This window comes from Heterocephalus glaber, unplaced genomic scaffold (genome assembly GCF_053883595.1).
Source record: "Heterocephalus glaber isolate CG9 unplaced genomic scaffold, H.glaber_assembly_v1.0 deba00001444, whole genome shotgun sequence".
Classification (NCBI taxonomy): Eukaryota; Metazoa; Chordata; class Mammalia; order Rodentia; family Bathyergidae; genus Heterocephalus; species Heterocephalus glaber.
The window spans coordinates 32418747-32443982 of record NW_028258297.1 but is presented as its reverse complement, the minus strand read 5'-3'; the positions used below and the strand labels follow the sequence as shown (position 1 = coordinate 32443982).

The window sequence follows — 25236 nt, the reverse complement described above, 5'->3', positions numbered from 1 at the left end:
GTCTGAAGTAAAAAAATAAAAAGAGCTGAGGATGTAGCTCAGTGGTAGAGCACCCCTTGGTTCAATCCAAAGTACCAGAAAAGAGAAGAACAAGCCAGGCATGGTGGTGCACTTATAATCCCAGAACTCAGGAGGCTGAGGCAGGAGGATCACAGTGAGGTTGAGGCAAACCTGGGCTACCTACTGCATTCAAGGCCAACCTGAACTACATAGAACTTGTCTCCAAAAAATTTTTTTAATAATGCTTTTTATTATTTATTCATTAAACATTTACTGAGAACCTACTTGTGTGTTTTAGCATTTGTTGAATGAAGGTATAAAAAATGGATTGTAGAAAGCATGCTTAGTTCTCTTGTCACTGGAAATATGAAATATTATATCTCCCAACCTGCTAACTGTATGATATGCCGAGTTCTTGTTCTCCAGAAATCAAAGAATGAGTCCTAGGAACACAGAGGTTAAAAGTAGGAAGATATTTATTGATAGGAAAGCTCCTGAGAGGAGGAGGGGTCCCACGTGGGCAGCCGGGGACCCCACTTTACAGAGGAGTTTTATAGGGTGAAGCCCACGTGGGTAATAGCGTGGGCCACAGCCATGAACATCCGATAAGGTTACAAGAGTAGTGAGGTAATGGCGTCCAGTTGGGAAGCGAGTCACATAACAAGCATGGATGGAAAGAACAAGGATTCTCCCAGGGGCCAGTGGGTCCAGAGGTCTCTGGTCACCCCCAGGATGGTCAATGCCTATCTAGACTTCAATAACCCCAGTTCTTTGAAGAAGTGTGTGGGTCTGGTTACCTTGTCTTCATCTTGAGGCCTGGTTTTCAGCCACCGTGCAGCTGTGGTGTGTTTCACCTTTGTCCTGGCCCTCTCAAGGACTTAGTCCTATCTGACTGCCTGTAATATTTCTACCTAGCTCATCTATAATACTCTGGCCTTCCTTAGAGGAGTTCAAATAGAGGCTGAAAAACCAGCTGGTATTCACTATATGCCAGTCATTCTTCTAAATGCTTTCCTATGTTAGCTCAAGTGTCCCAACAACCTGATGAGGTAGAGTATCTTACTCTTGTTTTTTGTTTACTTTTGTTTTGCGGTGCTAGGATTACCTAAGGCCTTGCACATGCTAAGCAAGTACTGTACACCCCAGCCCTATCCTAGTCTTACAGATGGAAGACAAAGGCAGAGAGCCATAGGTTCAAACCCAGCAGTTGCACTCTCAGGCAGCACGCTGTGTAGCTTCTCTGTCTGTGGACCTCTTCTCAGCAGGAATAGAAACCCCAGCTGTGGAGGTTTTCATGTTGATAAGCTCACTGTCTGCTTCTGATTAATACAGAAACTCCCACAACTATTAAACAGTCAGTCTAACCTGGGAATGATGACATATCCCTGGAATCCCAGCACTAGGAAGGCTGAGCAAGAGGATCACTGTGAGTTTGAGGCCAGCCTGGGATACACAATGAGTTCAAGTCCAGCCTGAATTACATAGCTAGACCCTGTCTCAAAACACACACACACACACACACACACACACACACACACACACACACACAAAAAAAATCTTAAGAGTAAATCCCAGTTTGCCTAATTTTTCCAAACTAGCTTTTTGAGGCAGGGTCTTAGTATATTCTCCAGGCTGGCCTGAAACTCCTGGGCTCAAGCAATCCTCCTGTCACAGCCTCCTGAGTATCTGGGACTATAGGCACATGCCATTTAGCCTAGCTTCCTTACTGTTAATATCTGTGTTGCCTTAGAATTAAATCTCTTGTTTGAGAGATGCAAATTAAAACAACACTGAGATTTCATCTCACTCCAGAAAGAATGGCTGTTATCAAGAAATCAACCAATAACAAATATTTTCTGGGAAAACAGCACCCTTCTCCACTGTTGGTGGAGTGCAGACTGGTGCAACCACTGTGGAAAACAGTGTGGAGATTCCTCAAAGAACTAAAACTAGAGGTTCCATTTGACCCAGCTATTCCCCTTGTTGGTATCTTCACAAAAGAATCAAAAGCATCATACCATGGCAATATATGCACACCCATGTTTATAGCAGGATTGTTTGTAATAGCTAAATCTTGGAAAATAGTCCAAATGCCCATCATTGGATGAATGGATGAAGAAGATGTGGTATTTTTTTTATAATGGAGTACTACTCTGCCTTAAAGAAGGATAAACATGAGGCATTTATACATAAATGGATGCAGCTTGAGACCATCCACTTAAGTGAAATAAATTAGGCAGACATGTTCAAATATCACATTTTTCCTCTGATGTGAGAAACTGAAAGTGTAAATAGGGACCAAAATGTATAAATAGATATTGTGAAATGGGAAGAAAATGGTCAAGTGGGAAGGGGAACAAAAGAGGAGAAAAGAAGGAAGAGAAAAGAAAAAAACAGAAAGAAAAAATGGAAAAAAAGCTTTTGTAAATAAGGGAAAGAAGGGTTGAAGGGAGGGGAGGAGATTGAGGGGGAAAAAAGAAAAATCAAGATGTATTATGTGCAGGTACAAATTCCCTATGATGAGTGAGGTCACTATGTATAGCTCTTGAGAATAGAAATCTCTTGAGAATCTAATTTTAGTTTACTCAATTTGGGGGACAGGAGGGAGGTGTTGATTGTCCTTCCAAGAAGAAATCATGAAACTGTCACTGGGCTGGGGCTGAGAGTTTCCAAACCTAACCCACTCTGCTGTAGCAGGCTTGCTAACTCCTGTCACAGGAACAGAATTCAGGGGTGCCAGAAACACAAGTATGGTTTATTGGGCAAAGACAGAGCGTACCGTACACACTCAAGAGATGCGTGTGGGCACTCAGAAAAATGAGATGCATTATAGTTTGGAAATGAATGCATTTATACTTTTTTGAGGGGGTAAAAAGCTAGGGAAAAAAGTGCCTACCTATTCCTCTCTCTCCCTCAAAAAAGTACCAGTCTGTTAGCAGACATGGGTTTTTTGTTGTTGTTGTTGTTTTGGTTTTGATAGGTGATTTAGACATTCTCTAGGTTTGCTCAACCTTTTGTTTGCTGTCTTCATTGGGCCAACTTATGGCCTTCTAAGTGATGGGTCTGGTAGGGAAGGAGTGTAAATCCTGCCAAGGGTTGTTGGCACTGAGACAGTGCTTATTGCAGGGCAAGACTCCTGTACTGTACTACTTTCTTAAATGACCAATGTATGGCCTTTAGTAATGGATTTGCTAGGGAGAGATGTAAATCTAGCCAAGGAGTGTTGCATGGGGCTATCTTGGGTGACTTCACCCAAGTCCTCAAAGTGGCAGTGTTCATGCAAATTACAAGTTTTAGTTATGATTTCCTTGTCTTCTTCCTACCTATCTTATTTCTTTTATCCTACCTCACTGCCCCCCATCTTGTTCTCTTACTTTTAAGGGGGTGCAGAAGGCCCAGCAGTCCGACTTCATATAAGTTTTTTATGCTGAGGAGAGCCATTGACCCTACCTATCCAGACATGGAAAGTCTCATCCTGACTGATTTAAAGGAGACATAGGAACATCATGTTTTGCTGTTTGTAAAACCATCACTCTTTAATAATCTGAAAAAAGGGCGAGAGATTTAGCTCAGTGGTTCCGCAGCCTGGCTTGCAAGCACAAGGACCCGAGTTTGATCCCCGGTACCAAAAAAAAAAAAAATCTGAAAAAGAAGGCAAGGGTATATAATACATTAGTCCACAACTACAAAGGATCGTGTGACATGAAAAAATTCCAATGTGCAGTATCATAACCAGAGAAGAGAGACCTTTTTCTCACCAGGCTGTTTTAGAAAACCAGGACATTAGCCAGTCATTGATCAGCAGAGTTTGACATTGCAGCAGTCAGTGAACATAGATCTTGTAATGCAGAAGACACATTTGCAAAGTTGTCAGGAATGTACACACGACATTTTGTTTTCAGAATGGCACAGGTTTCACCTTGTGCTGCTGTTAGAATATCTAGGGCCATTTGGTTTTGTAAAATGGATTTTTTCATCATTTTTACTTTTAAATTTAGTAATAAAATACCCTCTCCAGTGTTATTTAGAGCATTTTAGGTATAATTAGAAAGAGATTCAATGTGTACCATTACCTGTTCAAGTCCTATTTGTGGAATAAAGATGGAGGCCAAGTGATCATCCCAGTGAAAAACTGATTTTGTCCATGAATGTCACAAGCCTGGGAAATTGGCTGGTCATTCTACAATTTTAACCCAGTGGCCTTATACCCATTAGTACCCTTACGTACATCTTTTAAACTAGACTGGAGGCAACCAAGGCCATAGGTTTGTACCACAGAGCCACGAAGTACCGTTTGGTGTTGGCCATCTTATTCCAGCCCTTGCCTTTTGGTCAGTAGCAGGTAAGTCAGTATCTCTTAATACTGTGATTACAGCCCTGGGTAAGAATCTATCCCATATTTTGGGTGGCATTGCTCCATTTATCAAAGTATGTTTTTTTGTTTGTTTCAAACAGTGGGGTGCTGGTTGGCTTAGTTGTCCCATAGCAGTGTCAGACAGATGTGTTCATCCCAAACCTGAAAATATTCATCCATGAATCAGTGGTTTTCTTTTATCATGGAAGTTTCAAGAGTGGGGCAAGTCAGTAGCTCTGTTTTTTCCATATCTGAGTATTAGCTGTGGCTAGAGTAAAGGTTTTTCCACAACCCCTTTTATGAAGAGTCTCTCATTTATTGACCACTGAGAGACATTAGACCTGGTAGCAAGCTTTTGAGTTCATCTCTGCACTTTGTAACCAGTATTTTATAAAAGTTTGAAGCTTTATCTAATCATCTCCCTGAAGAGGAGATACCCAGCCATGGTAGCCCAGGTACACTAGAAGTGGGGAGTTGTCAGCAAACCTAGCACGCATATTTGTTAGTATTTTTGGCTTGACTAGTGAGATTGATAATCAGAACTTATTATGGCTATAAGTTATAGGCGCAGCGGGAGACTGTCAGCAAGGGCTAGTGCAGTGTGTGAGGCCCCTTTTTTATGTCTAGCCTAGCCTTTAATTTAATATTACTAGTATTATGTTATATATTGTTGGTTATACTTTTCTGCTGGATGTTTATGACTAAGTTAAAGTGAAACTTGTGTTGATGAAATTTAACATATATTTGTATATTTGTCAAGGTCAGTTTAGGCTCCTCAGGCATTATTTTTGGGGTCGTGTGCAGAGCCTCTTAGCTCTTGGGTTTTCCTCTACCAGATGTATGATCTTCCAGTATGGCTCACAGTCTTTGCTTGATCACATAGCTTAACTTGGAAGCATGGGGACCTTCCCCTCTTTAGTGATGCTGTTTTTTTTTTTGTTTTTTTTTTGGTACCGGGGATCAAACTCGGGTCCTTGCACTTGCACAGCAGGCGGTGAAACCACTGAGGTAAATCCCCGGCCAGTGATGCTCTTTTTAGCACAAGTACACTGGTTGAATCCTTTTCTCTAGGTCAGCAGTCTCCCTGTTTGGGAGGTTGGGTGACTCACTGGAGTTGTAGGATCCTTGTAGAGGGGCTCCCTCTTGTCCTGAGTCTTTGTTGACCTAGGAGGGCCAGGGCCAAAGTACTGGCTGTCTTCTTAGCCCAGGTACCTTCATCTTTCTTTAGCTTTGGTTGCCAAGCCTCAGAAGGTCAGTTACACCAATACTGAAGTAGCAGCTCTAGGTTTAACTATTATTGTCTTACCTGAATATCAAGCACTTTGAAATAAAAATATAATCAGAGAACTTTTTTTAACCAGTTGTGATTGTTTTAGAAGTAAAATTTTTGTAGAATGTTAACAGATAATAGTTATAAAGTTTATAGGGAAAATTGAAATCAAGAGCAAACAACAATTATGATGATATTTGATTTGATTTTCCATTATTATGGGAAAAATATGTTCAGTTCTCTAACTTTTTGATGTTCAAACACAAATTTGTAACAACTTGAGTTTGACAACCAAGGTATCACTATAATGTATATTGTATAAAAGAGAGTACCTATTATTTCATTTGTATGTATTAAACTAGTTTGGACTCACAACATATTTTGTATAATGTATATATGGCCTCATATGTACCTATATTTACATAGTTATAAACTAAGATAATAGTTGTTTATTTAACCAATCATAATCTGATTATTGAAAAAAAAATTTTGGGGGGGTACTGGGGATCGAACTCAGGTCCTTGCGCTTGCACAGCAGGCAGCGAAACCACTGAGCTATGTCCCTGGCCCTGTGTGTGGTTTTTTTTTTTTTGGTACCGGGGATTGAACTCCAGTCCTTCCGCTTGCGAAGCAGGCGGCGGAACCACTGAGCTAAATCCCCGGCCCCGTGTGTGTGGTTTTCGAGACAAGGTCTCACTATGTAGTTCAGGCTGGTCTTGAACTCACTGTGTAGTCCAAGCTGGACTTGAACTCACAACAACCCTTTTGCCTCAGCCTTCTGAATGCTGAGATTACAGGCATGTGCCACAACTTCCGGGTATACATGGTACCATTTAAATAATCCCTAAAACAACTTTTTAACTAACCAAAAATCTAACAACAGAAAACATAAGAAATTATCTTAGTAAAATATAAAACCTTTGTTTTTTAATAGTTTTTAAGTTTAACCAAGAACATTTTAATATCTTAAAACCTTGTTGCTTTAAACATAGAAAACTTTTAGGCTCTTAATTATAGCCAGCTTAGTTATAAATAAGAATTTATTTAATAACATTTGTTGGGGCAAGACTCAGTAAGCCTGAGGAAAGGCCCGCGGATGTAGCCTAGTGGTGCTGCACCTGCCTGGCAAGCACAAGGTCCTGAGTTCCATCACCAGTACTGAAAAAAAAAAATGCTATGAAGACTGAGGAAAAATGGGAAATTTCTCATCAGTGGAGAAAACTGGAGCAAATTCCTTCAGGCAGCTGATATTTTAGCCACAGAGAGGAGTTTTGTCTGGCAGTTCCCCAAGCCCAAGGGTACCCCACCTATTTATCTTCACAATTACTTTAGATGACTCATGAAAACCAAGTCATAGCAGTTAACATTTTTTATCTATATATATTATCTGTTTGTTTGTTTGTTTTTTGAGACAAGCTCTTGCTATGAAGTTCAAGCTGACCTTGAACTCACTGTGTAGTCTGAACTGGCCTGGAGCTCATGGGGATCCTCCTGCCTGCACCTCCTAAGTGCTGGGATTGCAGGTGTGCACCACACCCAGCACTGTATGTTATCTTTAATCAAGGAATAACTATTAAGTTACTATACATAGAAAATAATAAACATTGCATTTATAAAACTTATTTTTATGGTACTCTGCCATTTTGTTAGAAACATACAGAGTTTCTCTTTTTTTCTTGTATTAGTACATGTTTGCGGTACACAGTGATTACATTCACTATGTGGGTTGGTACATGTACATAACACATTTCAATTTCCTTCTTTTTCTCCCCTCCCTCCACCCTCCTTTTATTTTTCCAGCATCAGATTCATTTCTTTATCTTACAAGGCCTTATAAAGTTAATTATCATATACACTGTATAGAGATTGAAAGCCAGGCTAATAGGCCAAAGAATCTATAAAACTAAGATAATTTTTCTAAGTCAAGTTACACTTTTAGATATATTGTCCACACTAGATTACAGTAGTTTTTTTCTTTCTCCTTTTTCTATTATCTCTCCTTTATTACACACACACACATATATATATATATGATGAGTTTTTCATATAAGAGAAACTATGTGATATTTAATCTTGTGTGCCTGAGTTACTTCACTTAAAATTGTGTTCTCTAGTTGCATCCATTTTCCTACAAACGACTCAAGTTTATCGTTCTTATGGCAGAGTAGTGCTCCATTGTATATAAATACCGCATTTTGTTACCCATTGCTCTGTGACAGATAGGCTGTTTCCAATATCTAACTATTATGGATTGTGCTGCCATAAACATGAGTGAGCACACATTGCTGTGGTGTGATGTCGTTAACTCTTTTGGAAGGATACCTAGAAGGAGAGTAGCTGGGTCAAATGGAACTTTCGCTTTTAGTTTTTTGAGGAATCTCCACACTGATTTTTTTTTGGGGGGGGGGGTACCTGGCATTGAACTTGGGACCTTGTGCTTGTGAGGCAGGCGGTGGAACCACTGAGCAAAAACCCTAGCCCTCACACTGGTTTTTTGTGTTTTTTTATTCTTTTATTGGTACATTTTAGGTAAACAATACGTTTACATTCATCACTGGGTGCTGGTACCTGTACATGAGTATCTTGGTTCTTATTTTTTTCCCCATTACCTGTGTGCCCTTCACCCCCTCCACCCTTCCCTATTTACAAAGACTTCGTTTCCTTTTTTTTTTCTTTTCTCATAATTTTTCCTTTCCCTTCTTTCCTTTCCCCTTCCCCTCCCACCACCCCTACACCTTTGGACCTTTTCCTTTTCAAATTATCAATTATTCATTGTAATCCTTTTAATTCTTATTTACACTTTCAGTTTCTCACACTAGAGAAACTATTCGGTATTTACACATGTGTGTCCTATTTATTTCACTTAATAGTATGGTCTCAATATGCATCCATTCAGCTATAAATGTCTCTAGTTTCTGGTTCTTTATGGCTGAGTAGTACTCCATTTTATAAAAAAACCACATTTTCTTTATCCAGTTTCCAGTTGATGGGCACTTGGGCTGCTTCCAAGCTTTAACTATTAAAAACTGTGCTGCTATAAACATGGATGCACATATATCACTGTGGTATGATTCTTTTAATTCTTTGGGGAAGATCCCCAGCAGGGGAATAGCTGGGTCAAATGGGACCTCCAGCCCTAGTTCTTTGAGGCATCTCCATACTGATTTCCACAGTGGTTGCACCAGTCTGCACTCCCACCAACAATGGAGAAGGGTTCCTTTCTCCCCACAGCCCCACCAGCATTTGTTATTGGTTGATTTCTTGATAGCAGCCATTCTTTCTGGGGTGAGGTGAAATCTCAGTGTTGTTTTCAGCTGCATCTCGCGAATGACCAGTGATGTTGAACATTTTTTCATATATTTATTTGCTGCTTTTAATTCTTTGAGAAATGTCTGTTCAACTCACACTGATTTCTGTAGTGGTTGTATAAGTTTACAGTCCCACCAAAAACTGAGAAGGGTTCCTTTCTCCCCACACCCTTGCCAGCATTTGTTATCGATTGATTTCTGGATGCTAGCCATTCTTTCTGGAGTGAAACTGAATCTCAGTGTTCTTTTTTTTTTTTTTTTTTTTTTGGTACCGGGGATTGAACTCGGGTCCTTGAGATTGCACAGCAGGCAGCTAAGCCACTGAGCTAAATCCCTGGCCCTCAATGTCCTTTTTTTTTTTGGTACCAGGGATCGAACTCAGGTCCTTGCACTTGTGCAGCAGGCGGCAAAACTACTGAGCTAAATCCCCGGCCCCCTTCAATGTTCTTTTAATGTGCATTTCTCCAATAGTTAGCAGTGTTGAACGTTTTTGTATTTTTTCATCTGAGAAGTGTCTGTTCATTTCACATGCCCATTTTTTAATTGGGCCTTTATAAATTTGGGGGAGTTAATTTTTTCAGGTTTTTATATATTCTGATTATTAGTCCTTTGACTAAGGAGTAGCTGGCAAATTTCTTTTCGCATTCTGTAGGTTGTCTCATTGCTCTGTTAGTGGTTTCCTCTGCTGTGCAGAAGCTTTGAAATTTGATGTGATCCCATTTGTTGATTCTCGGTATTAGTCCTTGTGCAACACGGGTTTTGCTCAGAAACTTTTTGCCTGTACCAATGTCTTCAAGAGTTTTACTTATTTTGTTTTCCAGCAGATTAAGAGTTTCTGTTCTAATGTTTAGATCTTTAATCCATTCTGATTTTCATTTAGTGCATGCTAAGAGATATGGGTCTGAGTTCAACCTTCGGTATGTGGATACCCAGTTTGCTCAGCACCATTTGTTAGAGAGACTGTCTTGCACCCAGTGAAGGGATTTGGCTCCTTTGTCAAAAATAACATAGCTGAGTGTGCCTGGAGTTGTTTCTGTGCCTTCTATTCTTTTCCATTGATCCATGAATCTTGTTTTGCCAATACCATGCTGTTTTTATCACTGTAGCTTTGTAGAATAACATGGAGTCCAGGGTTGTGATGCCCCATACTGTGCCCTTGTTGCCCAGAATTTCTTTTGCTATTTGAGGTCTCTTCTGGTTCCCTATTAATTTTGGGATTGCTTTCTCCAGTTCTGTAAGGAATGTTATTGGTATTTTGATTGGGATTGCATTCTATATAACAGTTTTGGAAGTATGACCATTTTGACTATATTGATTCTGTCCATCCAGGAACAGGGATGTCTTTCCTTTTTTGGGGTTGTTTTTTTTTTTGGTACCAGGGATCGAACTTGGATCCTTGTACTTGCAAGGCAGGCAGCAGAACCACTGAGCTAAATCCCCGGGCCCGTCTTTCCATTTTTTGATGTCCTCTTCAGTCTCTTTCTTCAGAGTACTATAGTTTTTATTGTAAGAGGTCTTTGACTTCCTTGGTTAGGTTCATTCCTAAGTATTTCATTTTTCTTGATGCTATTTTGAAAGGTATTGTTTCCCTACTTTCCCTCCCAGTGAGTTCATTATTTATGTTCAGGGATGCTATTGATTTTTGAACATTGATTTTGTATCCTGCTACACTGCCAAATTTGGATATTAGTTCTAGGAGTCTTTTGGTGGAGTTTTTGGGACCTTCTATGTAGAGGATCATGTCATCAGCAAATAATGATAATTTAACTTCTTCCTTCCCTATCCATATCCCTTTTAATTCATTCTCTTGTCTTATTGCTCTAGCTTATGTTTCAGGCACTATATTAAACAGCAGTGGTGATAGCGGGCATCCTAGTCTTGTTCCTGATTTTGGAGGAAAAGCTTTCAGCTTCCTTCATTCAGTATGATGTTGACTGTTGATTTGTCATAGATGGCTTTTATCAGGTTGAGATAAAAACCTTCTATTCCTATTTTCTTGGATTTTGTCAAATGCTTTTTCTGCATCTTTTGAGGTGATCATGTGTTTTTTGTCCTTGGTTCTGTTTATATGGTTTATTGCATTTATTGATTTGTTGATATGTTGAACCATCCCTGCATCCCTGGAATGAATCCTATTTGGTCATGATGTATGATCTTTTTGCTGATTTGATCCATTCTGTTTGCCATTATCTTATTGAGGATTTTTGCATCTGTGTTAATTAGAGATTGGCCTGTAGTTCTCCTTTTTTGGTTGGACCTTTTTCTGGTTTGGGAATCTGAGTAATTCTTGCTTCCAGGAATGACTGGCAGTACTGCTTCCCTTTCAATTTCATTAAAGAGTTTGAGGAATACTAGGATTAAATCTTCTCTAAAGTTCTTGTAGAATTCAGCAGTGAATCTGTTGGGACCTAGGCTTTTCTTAGTTGGTAGTGTTTTTATTATTTCTTCAATTTCACTGACTGATACTGGCTTCTTCAGGATATTTATATCTTCTTGGTTCAGCTTTGGTAGTTCTTATGTATCTAAGAATTATACATTTCCTCTGAATTTTCTATTTTATTAGTGTGCCAGTAGTTACCAGTAGTCTAGATTTCAGCAGAATCCATTGTGATTTCAGCTTTTGCATTTCTAATTGTATGGATTTAAGTCTTTTCTTTCCTTACTAGCTAAGGGTTTGACTATTTTCTTTAATTTTTCAAGGAATCATCTCCTCCAATTACTGATTCTTTGTATTGTTTTCATAGTCTCAATCAATTTCTGCCCTGATCTTTATAATTTCCTTCCTCATACTAGCTTTGGGTTTGGATTGTTTTTTCCTGGGACCTTGAGGTGAATCATTATTTAAGCTCATTCTGTTTTTCTGATGTGAGAATTCACTACCATGAAATTCCATTATGGAACTGCTTTCATTGTGTTCAGTAGATTCCAGTATGTCATTCTGGCATTATTGTTTGATTAGAGAAACTGTCTAATTTCTTTTTTAATTTCATCTGTGATTCATTGATTAGTCAAGAGGGTATTGTTTAGTTTCTGTGTGTTTGCATAGTTTATGTGGTTTCTTTTGCCATTGATTTCTAGTTTCATTGCACTGTGATCCGAAAATATGCATGGGATAATGTAGATTATTTTGCATTTACTTAAGCATGCTTTATTGGCTAATATTGGTCTGTTTTAGAGAAAGTTCCATTGCTGCTGAAAAGAATGTGTAGTTCTGTTGCTGGATGGAATGCTCTGTATCTAACTATTAAGTCCATTTATTTGAAAGTTTGGTTCAACTCTGATATTTCTTTGGATTTTTTATCTAGTTGAGCTGTCCATTTGTGACAATGGGATATTGAGTATTGGTGTTTAATCTGTTTGTCATGTCCATTGGTATTGTTTTGTGAAGTTGGGTGTGCTGATATTTGGTGCATATATATTTATGATCATTATCTCCTCCTGTTAATTGTTCCCTTTAACTAATATGTACACCTTTGTCTCTTCTGACCAGCCTCAGCTTGAAATCCACTTTGTCTGAAATTAAGATAGCAACTCCTGCTTTTTTCTGGGTTCCTGTTTCATGAAATGTTGTTTTCCATCCTTTGATTTTTAATCTGTGATTATCTTTTTGCACTAAACGTGTTTCTTCTGTGCTACATATTGTTGGGTTTTCTTTCTTGATCCATTCTGGCAATCTGTGTCTTTTAATTGGGGAATTGAAACCATTCACATTCAGAGTTATTACTGAGAGATATTGACTTATTCCTCTCAAAGCATTATTTTCTTGTTTCTGATTTCCTCATTTTTCTTCTTTTGTTTAGCTATTCATCCCACCAGGTGTATTCATTCTTTTTTTACTTATTGACATTGTTGCTTTCATTGTCTCTTTCTAGGATGTCCTTGAGAATTTTTTGTAACGCTAGTTTGGTAGTCATGAATTTCTAAAGGTGCTCCTTGTTATGGAAATATCTTATTTGTCCATCAATTTTAAAGAAAAGTTCTGCAGTATACATAAGTTTGGGTTGGAAGGTGATATCTCTTTGGGCTTGAAACACTTCACTGAAAGCCCTCCTGGCCTTTAAGATTTGTGTAGAGAAATCAGTTGTTATTCTAATGGGTTTACCTTTGTATGAGATTTGCTTCCTTTCTCTAACAGCTTTTAAGATTTTTGTCTCTGTGGTGGACTTCTGGAATTTTGAGTGTAATGTGATGTGGCATGGAAAGGTTCTCTTTCGATCATGGCTATTTGGTGTTCTATATCCCTTGCTTATCTGTATGTTTATTTCTTTTCCTACATTTGGGGAGTTTTCTGCCATCATTTCTGTGAACAGGTTTTTTATGCCATTTCTCTTCTGATATTTCATTTATTCCCATTATTCTTTGATTACTCTTCTTTGCATCATCTAACACTTGTTGGATCAATTTTTTATTTTCTCTTGCTGTTTTTAAGGTGTCTTTGAGTAGTCAGTCTTTAAAGGCATCATTGCCTTCTAGTTCTGAAATTGTCTTCACATCAGTCTGTCCTGCTGCCCATAATTTTAATATGACTTTTAATCTCCTAGATTTCTGATTGAAACTTTTTCAGGCACTCTAATTTGGTGAACTGGTCATGCATGTTTTATATCATTTTATTTAGTTCATCTAGCTTTCTATTAGTGTTTTCTGAGAGATTCTGCATTTTTGTTATTTATTACTATATTATTATATAATATTTTATTATTATATGTTATTTATCATTTATTTGTTATATGTTCTCTAATCTCATTGAGTATCTCTTTAAGCTGTTTTCTAACCTCATCTGCTATGCTTTTGAGTAATTCAGGTGTGTGGCTTATACAACTTTGCCCCTTAGTGTCCCCTGGATTGGCTTTGGGAGAATTGGGGCTTTGGGGAGGCATTTTGTTGCCTCTTCTTCCTGTGTTTCTATTGTTTCTGTTTGTTTCGTTTTGTGCTGAGATTCATTGATGTTTATAGTCTAAAGACTCTGTTGCTAAGATAGAGATCTCTTTCATTGCTTTTCAGTGATATACTTTGGGTGTGGCTAACTGTAATTCTTTACCAGAGCCCCATTATTTGACGACCTTGGTTACTTTGGGAGAGGAGGAGGACTATACTTACTCCAGCAACCAAGTTCTCTGGGAATCTACTGTAGTATTGTGAATGTCACGAAGGCAATCTGAATGTTGGCTTATAGAGTAATCACAATAATTATGTTACCCTGTTAATATCAAGTGAAACAGCCACAGAAGTATCACCTGAGACAAATTAGACATTAATGTACCATAAGAACCAGTGATGTACCGCCTTTAACCCAAGAAAAGAAACCATCAGTTATAATGTAAACATTAAGGCAACTCAGGTGTTGACTTACAGCTAAATGTAACTGTACTAAATGTAACAGTCACATCTCTGCTAATGGTAGAAAAGAATTCAACAGTAATGTTACAGAGTTAACTATCAAAAGATTAACAAAGATTTATGGTTATACTATTAAAGATTTAGGGTTTGGGAATGGGAGAGGCAAAAGGAAAACTTTGAAAATTTAAATTTAATGATAGGAGGAGGAGAAATGGTACAAAGGATCTTGTTGGGAAGTAGAAGAATGTCTACAGAATTGGGTAAAGGTAGGACCAAAAAAACTGGCAAGAAATAAAATAAGAGAAAAGTAGGAAAAAAAGAAAGTATACAGAGAATAAAAATAAAAGAAAAAGATTGCCGTAAGTTTGAGGCCAGCCTGAACTGCATAGTGAGACCCTGTCTCAAAAAATAAATAAATAAATATAAAAATAAGAGAGAAGTAATGAAGGGAAGAAAATTTAAAAGGCAGAAGAGGAAAAAAATGAAAAAGAAAAGAAGAAAAGATTAGAAGGAAGGCTAGAGGACAAAGAAGATTATGCAAGCCTTAGGAAATGTGAAAAAGACAGGAGGGAAAGAAAGAAGAAAAAATTTAAAACAATGTTCACAGTCACAAAAAAAGTTTTTTTTTTAAAAACAAACAGGGCCAAGGATTTAGCTCAGTGGTTCCCGTGCATGCCTCACAAGCGCAAGGTCCTGAGTTTGATTCCTGGAACCAAAGCACAAACAAACAAAAAAAGAAAAAAATTACCAAATGCAAAGGAAAAAAAAAGAAATTTCTCTGTGATTTCAAGCCTGTAGTTATTTTCTGGGGTCTACAATGTCATGGTAGTGTCCAGTTCAAGGCCTGACTCTGCTCTCACTGGTAGATAAAAGAGGCAGTCAGACCCAAGATCCTTCCTGGGTAAAAAAGTAAACCACTGGGCTCAGTTCAGATCCATAAACTTTATCAGGTCCCCATGTATAGTGTCAGTTTTCACCTGAATGACCATTTGAATCTGCACAGCTTAGGATATGTTCCCAGCCACCCCAAGAGGGGAGCCACGGCATCAGGTGGAGCAAGCTTATGCCCTTTGGTTTAGGGGAGGGTCAAAATCACGATGTAGAAGACCCCTCAGGCTGAAGTGTTTAGGACCTGCAACTATATAGGCTTTTGAGATTGCTGCAACCCAGAGTCCAGTTTCTCCACTGTCTCAGGATTGAGTTTCCCATGCCAGCTGCATGAGAAACTTTGCTCAAGACACTGGATGGTGGCTTTATCTTTATTTTGTATCTAGATGTCCCTGCAAGCCTCATGAGGTCATAGGGTGGAGGGTCCCAGAGGTGGCCGGATTAGGGTATGTAATAATGGGAGTAAGGGTGCCACCCTGGGTGTGGGTGGCACCACCAAAAAGGCAAATGGCCTGGATGGAATATAAAAGGACAGAAAGAAGCTACTCTGCAGCTTCGCTGCTCTGCTGCCTCCTGCCTGCTTTGCCATGGACTCTTTCTCCTCTGTGATGCCCTCTGCTGTGCCACCCTGCCTTGGAACCAGGTGACTGGACTGAAAGCTCTAAAAATTGACAGCCAGAATAAACCTTTCCTTTTTTAACTTTGGAAGTTAGGTATTTTGTTTCAGCAATGAGAAAAGTAACTAAGGCAGACAGAATGTGGTGCTAACCTAAAGGAATACCTAGTAAGCCCACTGCATGTCCTGGAGGCTTCCTCTTGACACCTCTTCCCACTTCTGGTCACGGGGAGCAAGTGCTTCTTGCCTTCAGTACTTTTATGTACAAGCACTCGTTTTCCAGGGCATTGGGAGTCTAACTGCTGGAAAAGGAAAGGACTCTTAAGACTGCAGAAGTTTGAAGGCAGGGAGAGGAAGAGAAAAAGGAGGAGAAAAAAAGATACACTATGTTTCAGAGGGCAAGGAGTTGAGGAAAGTGGGAAAGAAAAAAAGAATGAAAATCTTTTGGCTGGTCTTAGCAAAAGCCCCCTCTCAATTCTTTTACCTCCTGGCTGGTTTGCCAAGAGAAAATGTCACCAGGCCAGGTTTGAGAATTTCCCAAACTTAAGCCACCCCACTGTAGCAGGCTCACTGACTCCCATCACAGAAAAAGAATTTTCAGGATGCACCAAAAAGAGACACGAATAGTCTTTATTAGGCAAATATAGAAAGCACATTGTATACTCAAGAAGGGAGTGTGGACATTCGGAGAAATGAGTGTAAATGCTATATAGTTTGGAACTGAATACATTTATACCTTTTGGTGGGGAGACACCGGGGATCGAACTCAGGTCCTTGCACTTTCGAGGCAGGTGGCAGAGCCACTGAGCTGAATCCCTGGCCCTTATTTATACCTTTTTTGAGAGGGAGGAAAAGTGCCCACCCATTCCTCTTCTCCCATAAAAGTGTATAAGCCCAGTAGCAGACATTTTTTGTTGTTTGGTGGTTGTTGTTTGTTTTTCTCAAAAAAAAAAAAAGAGCTCATGTTTATACAGAATGAACTGTTTCACTAACATTCTTCTCTCTCCCTTTGAAGTTAAATGAACTGGTTGTAGGAGACACCAGCGGAAAGCTGTCTGTCTACAAGAATGATGACAGCCGGCCATGGCTCACCTGCACCTGCCAGGGGATGGTCAGTATTCACCTCGCTGGGTTTTGAGAGGAAGGTGGGGGAAGGATCCCTTCCATGCAGGCAGGCACTGTGAAGGAGAGGTCTGCTGCAGAGCTCCCCGGTTTATCCTGACCTCCCAGCTGCTCAGCCCAGCCCCACTTGGAATTTAGTTGACCCAAGCCCAGCTCTCACATCTCCTCCACCCTACCCCTCCACACAAGGCCAGCTGTGCTTTATGTTGTGGGGACCCTTAACGCTTTACAGAAGCCACGTAAAGTTGTCTGATCCTATAAAGTATAGTCATGTGTCACATAACAACAGGGACCTGTTCTGAGAAATAGGCTCTTTGGTCACTGTGTGAACATCATAGAGTATGCACACAGACTAAGACAACTACTACAGTACCAAGTGATGTAATCTTATTTGACCACCATCATACATGTGGTTTTGTTTTAAGCCCAAATTATCTCACCCACTTCAGATTTTCATATTGTCTGGGTAAACGGAACCCATAGCACAATAATTGGGTCAGTAAAGACTATCAGTGTATGCCACATGATGAGTTTTCAGTAAATGATGGTAATTAAGAAACTCACTCCATCTTGCTTCATAGGGATTAGAGAAGACTGTTCTCCCTGTTGCCTCCCTGAGCCTCCCTTTCTCTATTGCAGTTGACCTGTGTTGGGGTTGGAGATGTGTGTAATAAAGGAAAGGTAAGAACTCTAGGGAATGGGCTTTGATACAGTTCCATGGCCTCCTCTCCACCCTGTCTGCCAGCGCAAGCCAGCCCTGACCTCTAAGATGTAATTATCAACCTTGCACCCTGACCTCCCTCTCCAGGCCAGTCCATCTCTCCTGTACCTCTCTCTTCTTTCTCCCAGAACCTGGTGGTGGCAGTGAGCGCCGAAGGCTGGTTTCATTTGTTTGACCTGACACCTGGCAAGGTCCTGGATGCCTCTGGACACCACGAAACACTGGTGGGAGAGGAGCAGCGTCCAGTCTTCAAGCAGCACATCCCAGCCAACACCAAGGTCATGCTGATCGGCGACATCGGTGAGCATAGTTCCCTTTGCAGGCAACCAGGGCCATAGAGCCAGTGGGTGTTACGACAGATCTCAAGGATTAGTGTGAGGGAAGGGGTCCATATTCATTGACACATTTGCTATGTATTAAATGCCGAGTTACTGAGCTCTCATTGCGAGCCAAGCATAGTTTTAGGCACTAGAATTATAGTAATGAATGAAACAGACACAAATAACTGCTGTCCTAGACTTTATTACGGAGAGACAGGAAAAAACAATCTAAATTTTTTCAAGAAAATTAAATAGTTGGTCTGGGACTGTTGCTCAGTTGTAGAATACTTGCCTAGCATGCATGAACCCCTGGGTTCCATCCCCAGTACAGCAAAAAATAAATTTAAATAGTATATTAGAAGGTAATAAGTGCTGTAGAGAAAATAAGTCATAGAAATAGCTCTGGCATTATCAAGGTAGAGGTAGCGATTTTAAGTGGAGCTGACAAGAATGTGCTTGCTGAGAAGGTGACATTTGGTAGAAGCCTGAAAGTGCCAAGAGAATGAGCTCTCCAGCCACAGGGCTGCTATTTTGACCAGAAGTGGTCTGAAAGTGGGAGGTGCATGGGATGAGTCAGGACACTGGACCATATAAGAATAGGAGAGTATACACAGTGAGGCTTGTAGGACAGAGGGACGGGTAGCTACGTGAGCACAAGGAAAGGCTGGGGCAGGCAGCAGCTACAGTGGCCATGAATAGCACAAAAGGCTGGACATGATGTTGCACCAGATAAAAAGTGCCAGCAGCAGTGACCGCGGCAAAAGAGAGGAAAGTGATTGTAGTCCTCAAGCTGACCAGTACAGATTTGGCTCCGAATGCAGCTTATTCTCTGTGCCCACAGATGGAGATGGGTGTTGTGAACTGGTGGTAGGACACACAGACCGTGTGGTGCACGCCTTCCGCTGGGAAGAGCTGTCTGAGGGTACTGGACACCTGACAGGACAGCTGGTGTCCCTCAAGAAATGGATGCTGGAGGGCCAGGTGAGAGGCTGAGTTAGGGAAGCAGGGACCAAGGCCTCTGGAGATCAGTCACGGGACAGGATCAGGGCGGGAAGAAGGGAAAGCCACTTGTGAGAAAGACCCACAGAATATCATCTCCAGTCAAGATCTTCACAGAAATTCTAATGGCAGGTGAAAGAGAGAGAACACTGGGTTGAGAAACAAGAGTATTCAGTAGATGTGGTATGGATCCCATCAGGATCAAGACCCAGTGGGACACTCACAGTGGAAAGCAGGAGTGTGTAGAGGGGAGGATTCTCCAGACTCCACAGTCCTTCCTCCTGTGCCCCCACCTCTGGAGAGCTATTCCCAGGAGCCCTTCCCCACTATATCCCCTCATCCTGACAGGCCTCACCCCTCCCTGGTGCTCCATCCCCACTGAACCCCATTCCCTAGTACAGGTGGACAGTCTCTCGGTGACCCCAGGGCCGCTGGGTGTTCCTGAGCTGATGGTATCTCAGCCAGGCTGTGCTTACGCAGTTCTTCTGTGCACCTGGAACAAGGACACTGGATCTTCCCCTGCCTCTGAGGAGGCCATAGAGGGCAGCAGGTAAGGAGGTACAGGACTGCAGAGTATGTGGGCCGCATGGAAGCAAAACAGGCTTCCCAAGGACACATGGTAGTAAGATGGTCTGCAGTTGACAGACCTCCTTCATCTCCCATTACAGAGGATTACTTGGGTACCTGGGGCATCCCGAGCCTTAACTTTGCAGCATCTGAAAGAGGCTCAAGGTGTCTGCCCGGCAGGTCAATCCCTCCTGCTTTTTTGGGGATAGCAGCCACCAAGGGCCTGGAGAACCCATCTCCAGTGGACCCACATGGCCACTCTCCCGCCTCCTCACAGAGAGACCGCAGCTGCCCGAGATGTAGTGCTGCACCAGACATCCGGCCGTATCCACAACAAGAACGTCTCTACTCACCTGATAGGCAACATCAAACAAGGTGAAGGTGGCTTGGGAGGGAGAGAGCTGAGGGGAGGAGTCAGCTCTGGAGGAAAGAGATCCAGTGCCCTGATCTTGCTTCTAGATTGTCCTTCCCTCCCTGAGGGGGGGCTGCCCCCATCCTGGAGACAGGTTTTGCTTGCTCTGCCCTTCACATTTTTCCATCCCACCCACAGGCCACAACCCTGAGAGGGGTAGCTCTGACCTCTTTGCCCTCTGCACCCTGGATGGTGAGCAAAGTTGGCCTGGGCAGGGGCAGAGGGCTCTGCCCATGGGGTCTTTTCGGGGTTCAGCTCGTCCATTCTGGGCCATCTGTCCCCCTACAGGGACTCTGAAGCTCATGGAGGAAGCAGACAAGCTGCTGTGGTCAGTGCAAGTAGATCACCAGCTCTTCGCCTTGGAGAAGTTAGATGTCACAGTGAGTGGGTATAGGTGGAGCAGAGCATTTGTGCATTCTGCACAGAGAGTTTTGCATCCAGCCACTTGCATCTGTCTACACTCTCAGCCGCTCACATCCCTCTAAACATTTCTGTAGCACCTCTCATGTCTGCATGGTGATGGAGCTATAGGGAGCAGGGATTGGGTCCACCATGAATGAGTGACTTACCTTCAATAAGATGAAAGCTTGGAGCTGAGGTTTCCTCAGAATAAAGTTGTGGATAAGGCTGCCTGTTCCACAGCATTATGAAAGGTGCCTCATTTGACCGCCCTGGTGGGTGGGCACAGGAGTTCTTCCCCAGCTCACAGCCTGCCATCCAAAGTCAAGTTCACTGTCCTTTATAGCTTTTCCAGCCTCCGCCATTAGGTGTCTTGCTAAAGCCCTCCTGGCCACTCCTGTTTCCTTGTCTCTGACCTTTTTCAGGGTAATGGACATGAGGAGGTGGTTGCATGTGCCTGGGATGGACAGACGTATATTATCGATCACAACCGTACTGTTGTCCGCTTCCAAGTGGATGAAAATATCCGCGCCTTCCGTGCAGGTGGGACCCTCCCCTACGGTCCCTCTCTGCGCACGCTCACATTAGATAATGACGTGAGGTGCTACAGAAACATTTGGCTCTTGTTTCTACTCGATGACATAGCCACAAATGGAAATCTTCATAAATGAATGAATGCTTTAGCCCCTTCACTAGCAAGCCGTGGGCAGGTACTCCGTCACAGTCGTGAAAGTTTTAAAACTCGAAGAGGATTTTTTTTTTTTGGTACCGGGGATTGAACTTGGGACCTTGCACCTGGAAGGCAGGTGGTGGCACCACTGAGCTAAATCCCTGGCCCTGACAGTTTTAAATAAGGAAAATTAACACGACCTGCCTTGCAAGCACAATGTCCCGTGTTCAATCCCCAGTACCAAAAAAGAAAAGAAAGAAAAATTAAGGTATCTCTGAATATTTTAAATAGTGGAATTCGTTCTCACTGTGTGTCTGGGATGTGGAAAGACATTAGAGTTCTTTTCCATCTGAGTGTGCTAGAACTCTGTGAGAAAAATTCTCCTAGAGCATTCTCAGTTCCAAATTGAAAACTTTGGAAAGCAGCACCAGCTTTTTTGAGCAACCTGGGGATATGTCTGTTACCAAAATAATAAAGGTCTGTGTGTGCCTCAGTGATGGAGAACCTACCCAACATTCATGAGGTGCTGGCTCAATCTCCAGCACCACAAAAAATGAACAAACAGGCTGATAGGAGCTGGAGCTGTCTCTGGAAGACAACACCAGTGACCTGAGAAGCTGATGTGCATGGCCTTGAAATAAAGGGTGAAAACCTAGGAGAAGCCTTTCTTTCTGGTCAGATTTTGCTGGCTGACCCTTTGGACTGGCAGGGCTGTCCCACAAGACTCCAGGGATAGCACTAGAATGGGAAAATTTAAAATACCACCTTTTTAGATACTGTTCTGTGCCTAGTTTTTTACTACAGTTTTTCCATATCTTGGGGGGGCCCGATATTTTCCTGTCTGAACCTATTTTACTGAGTTCCCAGCAGAGAAGAAATAGAAAGTAGACCTTTGTTTGTTGCTCAGCATATTAGGGATGGGGAGGACAAAACCCTGACTCTGATATCCAGGTCTTGTTCTTGTCCCACACCAGTGGGACCCAAGCTTGACCTCTGTCTCATTGTCCCTGTCTCCCAGGCCTGTATGCCTGCAAAGAGGGCCGCAACAGCCCCTGCCTCGTGTATGTCACCTTCAACCAGAAGATCTACGTGTATTGGGAGGTGCAGCTAGAGCGGATGGAGTCCAGCAATCTGCTGAAACTGTTAGAGACTGAGCCCGAGTACCACAGCCTGCTGCAAGAGCTGGGCGTGGGTGAGTCCTGGGAAAGCCAAAGGCCGGGCGTCCCGGAACCCACAGCCTCTCACTAGCTCCTTTCTATTGTCAGATCCTAATGACCACTGTGCAGCTCGCACTCTGCTTCGCCAGATCCTCTACCATCCAGACCAGCCGCCACAGTGTCCCTCCTCCAGCCCCCAGGACCCCACCTAGTTGGGCTTGGCCTCTCGGCTGCTGAAGGATGCTCTAAACCCCCACCCCCACCCCAGAGGTGTCCACAATGTTCACAGGAGAGGGAGTGTACTTAGAGAGGAGCAGGAGTGAATACTTGGCATGGGAAGGTGCCATGACTCTAGCTTGACCATGAACTAGAAGCCTCTTGGTATTTTTTTAATTAATGAGTATAGTATTAGTGAGAAATACATAATAGCTGCATTCATTTTGGGAAATTGGTATATTACATATCAATCATTTTTAATCCCTTAACCTGCCACCCTTACCTACACCACAAACTGTCTCCCATGTTTTTTTTGGAGGAGGGGCTTGCTGAGTAGTCCACGCTGGCTTAGAACCTGGTAGGTACAACAGGCTGGTCTTGAACTCATGACCCTCCTGCTTCTTGGATTGTAGCCATCTGCCACCATACCTGGCTCCTGTCCTCTTTTTGGTGAAAAAGAGATAAGGTGACCCTCTGCCCATTTCCTTACGGACCTCAGCAGCTGGGTCGTAGGATCCTAGCCTTGTTCTGAATTACCCAGGATGCCGCTGCCTCCCTCTCTAAGCTTCCTGCTCTCACTGCAGAAAACAGACTTGTTTTTGAGAACAAATTTTTTGCACAACCCTAACACCCATAGGGAGACCAGTCTTCAGTCCCAGGAAAGCAGTGGAGGTAGGGCCTCCACCCCATCCTAAACATCACCTTTCATGGCACAGCTCCAGGTAATTGACAGTAGTAATTATCACATGACTGGCAAACTGTTTTGTTTAAAAAAGTCTTCCAGAAAGGTCTAAAGGAGTAGGGGAAATGGGAGGGATAAGGGAAAGGAAAGAAGGGAAAAGGAAAAAAATGGAAACAAAGTCTTTGTAAATAGGGAAGGGTGGAGGGGGTGAAGGGAGGGCAGGGGAATGGGAAAAACATAAGAACCAAGATACATCATGTAAAGGTACAAGATCCCAATGATGAGTGTAACTGGATTGTATACCTAAAATGTACCAATAAACTTAATGGAAAATAAATTTTTTTAATAAAAATAAAAAGGTCTTCCAGAACATTTTACAGCCTGATCTTACTTGTATTCCTAGCAACCCTGAGATGATTTTTCTCCATTTATTAAAGCAGCTTGGTCAGTGCTTTCAGATTATGCCATATTTCCCACCCCCTCTCTTTTTTTGTTCAAGTGCTGAGGCGAGAACCCAGAGCCTTGCATGTGCTAGGCATGTATCTACCACTGAGCTGTGCCCCGGCCTTGCCGTATTCTTAAGTATTGTGCAGGCCCTTCTCCCTCATCCCTGCTTTCCTCTTTCCCCCAGAATACCTTATTGCATATAAGACTGTAGTCATTTACAATTTGATGCAGGTTTATTCTCCAGACCATAATCAGAATTATATCATGGAATATTTATGTTCTTTCTAGTTGGTTGGTTGGTTGGTTTGCTTACAGTTTTGGAGATTGAACTCAGGGCCTTTGTGCTGAACTACATGCTCAGCCCTTTTTTTACTTTTTATTTTGAGACAGGGTTTCACTGAGTCTCCAAGCTGCCCAAGCTGAACTCAGACTTAGGACCCTCTTGCCTCAGCCTCCAGAGTTCTGGAATGGTAGGCATGTATCATCAGCCTTCTTTTTGCTCTTCATTCTTTGTGCTCCAAATCAATGCTTTTCAAGTTGTAGGTAATAATCCTTTGGTAGCTTGTGGCCAGCATTTTTTAAAAGGAAGTAGAATAAAGTAAACTAGAAGACAGAGTCCATTGCTTACAGTGTAGGTATTGTTTTGTCATAATTGTATATGGGGTTTTTTGTTGTTTTTTTGTCTTTTGGGGGGTTTTTTGGTACAGGGGATTGAACTCGAGACCTTGTGCTTTTGAGGCAGGCAGCGGAACCACTGAGCTAAATCCTTGGCCCTCACAATTGTATATGTAATGTAAAATACATTCCACAAATCATTGCCCTTGGTTGTACCAACGCCAGGCAAATGGATCAGCCAAGGGAAAGGCCCGCATCCATATTTCCTTCCCATAAGGCAGTTGGGGCAGAGTTACCATTCAGCTCCCGATAGGCAGCAAGAAAGATCAGAGAGGAACACTGCCTAGAGAAGCAGCTGGCTGCCAGCCTGCATTGGGCCTGGGATCTGTCATTACAGAATCAGAGAAGGGGACAAAAGTCATGGAACAAGGCAGCAAGGGATAGGGAACTGTTAAGGACCTTGAGACCAGGTACCATGACAGATAACATCCTGAGGACAAGAGAGTCATTTGAGAACAGTGAGGCTGGACATCATGGGTGGCTCTTTGCACCCTGGCTCTTCTCTAATGCGTCCAGGCTCACATGTAGTTTCCAGCCTAAGAATCCCAGGTACACAGTCCTGTTGGGTACACCTTTCTTTTTCTCTGTCCCTAATTATTTGAGAGAGTCAGACCAAGCAGAAAGACCCAGGGGCCTGGCTCCTTAGCGATGGATTCTCTTCTTCACAGTGAAGTCGAAGAAGGCTCTGTCCTTTTGCTCTGACCTGGCAAGGGAATCAAGACAAGCTGAAGGTCAAATGACCAAAAAGAAGGCTGCAGGTACCTTAAGGAGGTGGACAGCTCTAGAAATAATGAACATTGGATAGATTAAATCTGAGTGCTGTCTACTGTGCAGGGTTGCTTCTCCCAGCAACCCTCTTCTGCACACTCCACTAGAGGGGTCCAGAGGGTGGAAAAGCAAATGGAGAAGGATAAACCTGCAGTGTCAGAGGCCAGCCCAAGGCATTGATCAATCAGTGGGCTTTGGAGGTTTGTGACCCAGAAAAAATAGCTAATAAAAGCTTTCAGCCTTAGGAACTGGGCCTTCCTGCGTAACTCCCTTTCCTGTTAAATGAATTACTGTGCTTGCCATGTCCT

At 42.1% G+C, this 25236-nt stretch overlaps 1 protein-coding gene across 2 annotated transcripts in view; it reads left to right on the top strand.

Moving 5' to 3' along the window:
* The window catches only part of Itfg2 (integrin alpha FG-GAP repeat containing 2), a 29072-nt gene extending 5662 nt beyond the window's left edge, over window positions 1-23410 (top strand). The window contains exons 2-12 of one of the 2 annotated variants that reach the window (XM_004869324.4): window positions 16789-16884; window positions 17535-17576; window positions 17745-17916; window positions 18778-18917; window positions 19337-19485; window positions 19780-19877; window positions 20053-20106; window positions 20203-20294; window positions 20739-20856; window positions 22002-22175; window positions 22249-23410. In XM_004869324.4, coding sequence (XP_004869381.1) covers window positions 16789-16884; window positions 17535-17576; window positions 17745-17916; window positions 18778-18917; window positions 19337-19485; window positions 19780-19877; window positions 20053-20106; window positions 20203-20294; window positions 20739-20856; window positions 22002-22175; window positions 22249-22352 — 1239 coding nt within the window. In that variant the 3' untranslated portion in view covers window positions 22353-23410. The remainder of the gene's footprint in view (window positions 1-16788; window positions 16885-17534; window positions 17577-17744; window positions 17917-18777; window positions 18918-19336; window positions 19486-19779; window positions 19878-20052; window positions 20107-20202; window positions 20295-20738; window positions 20857-22001; window positions 22176-22248) is intronic. The other variant, XM_004869325.4, reaches the window with a different exon arrangement.
* Window positions 23411-25236: the final 1826 nt, after the last annotated feature.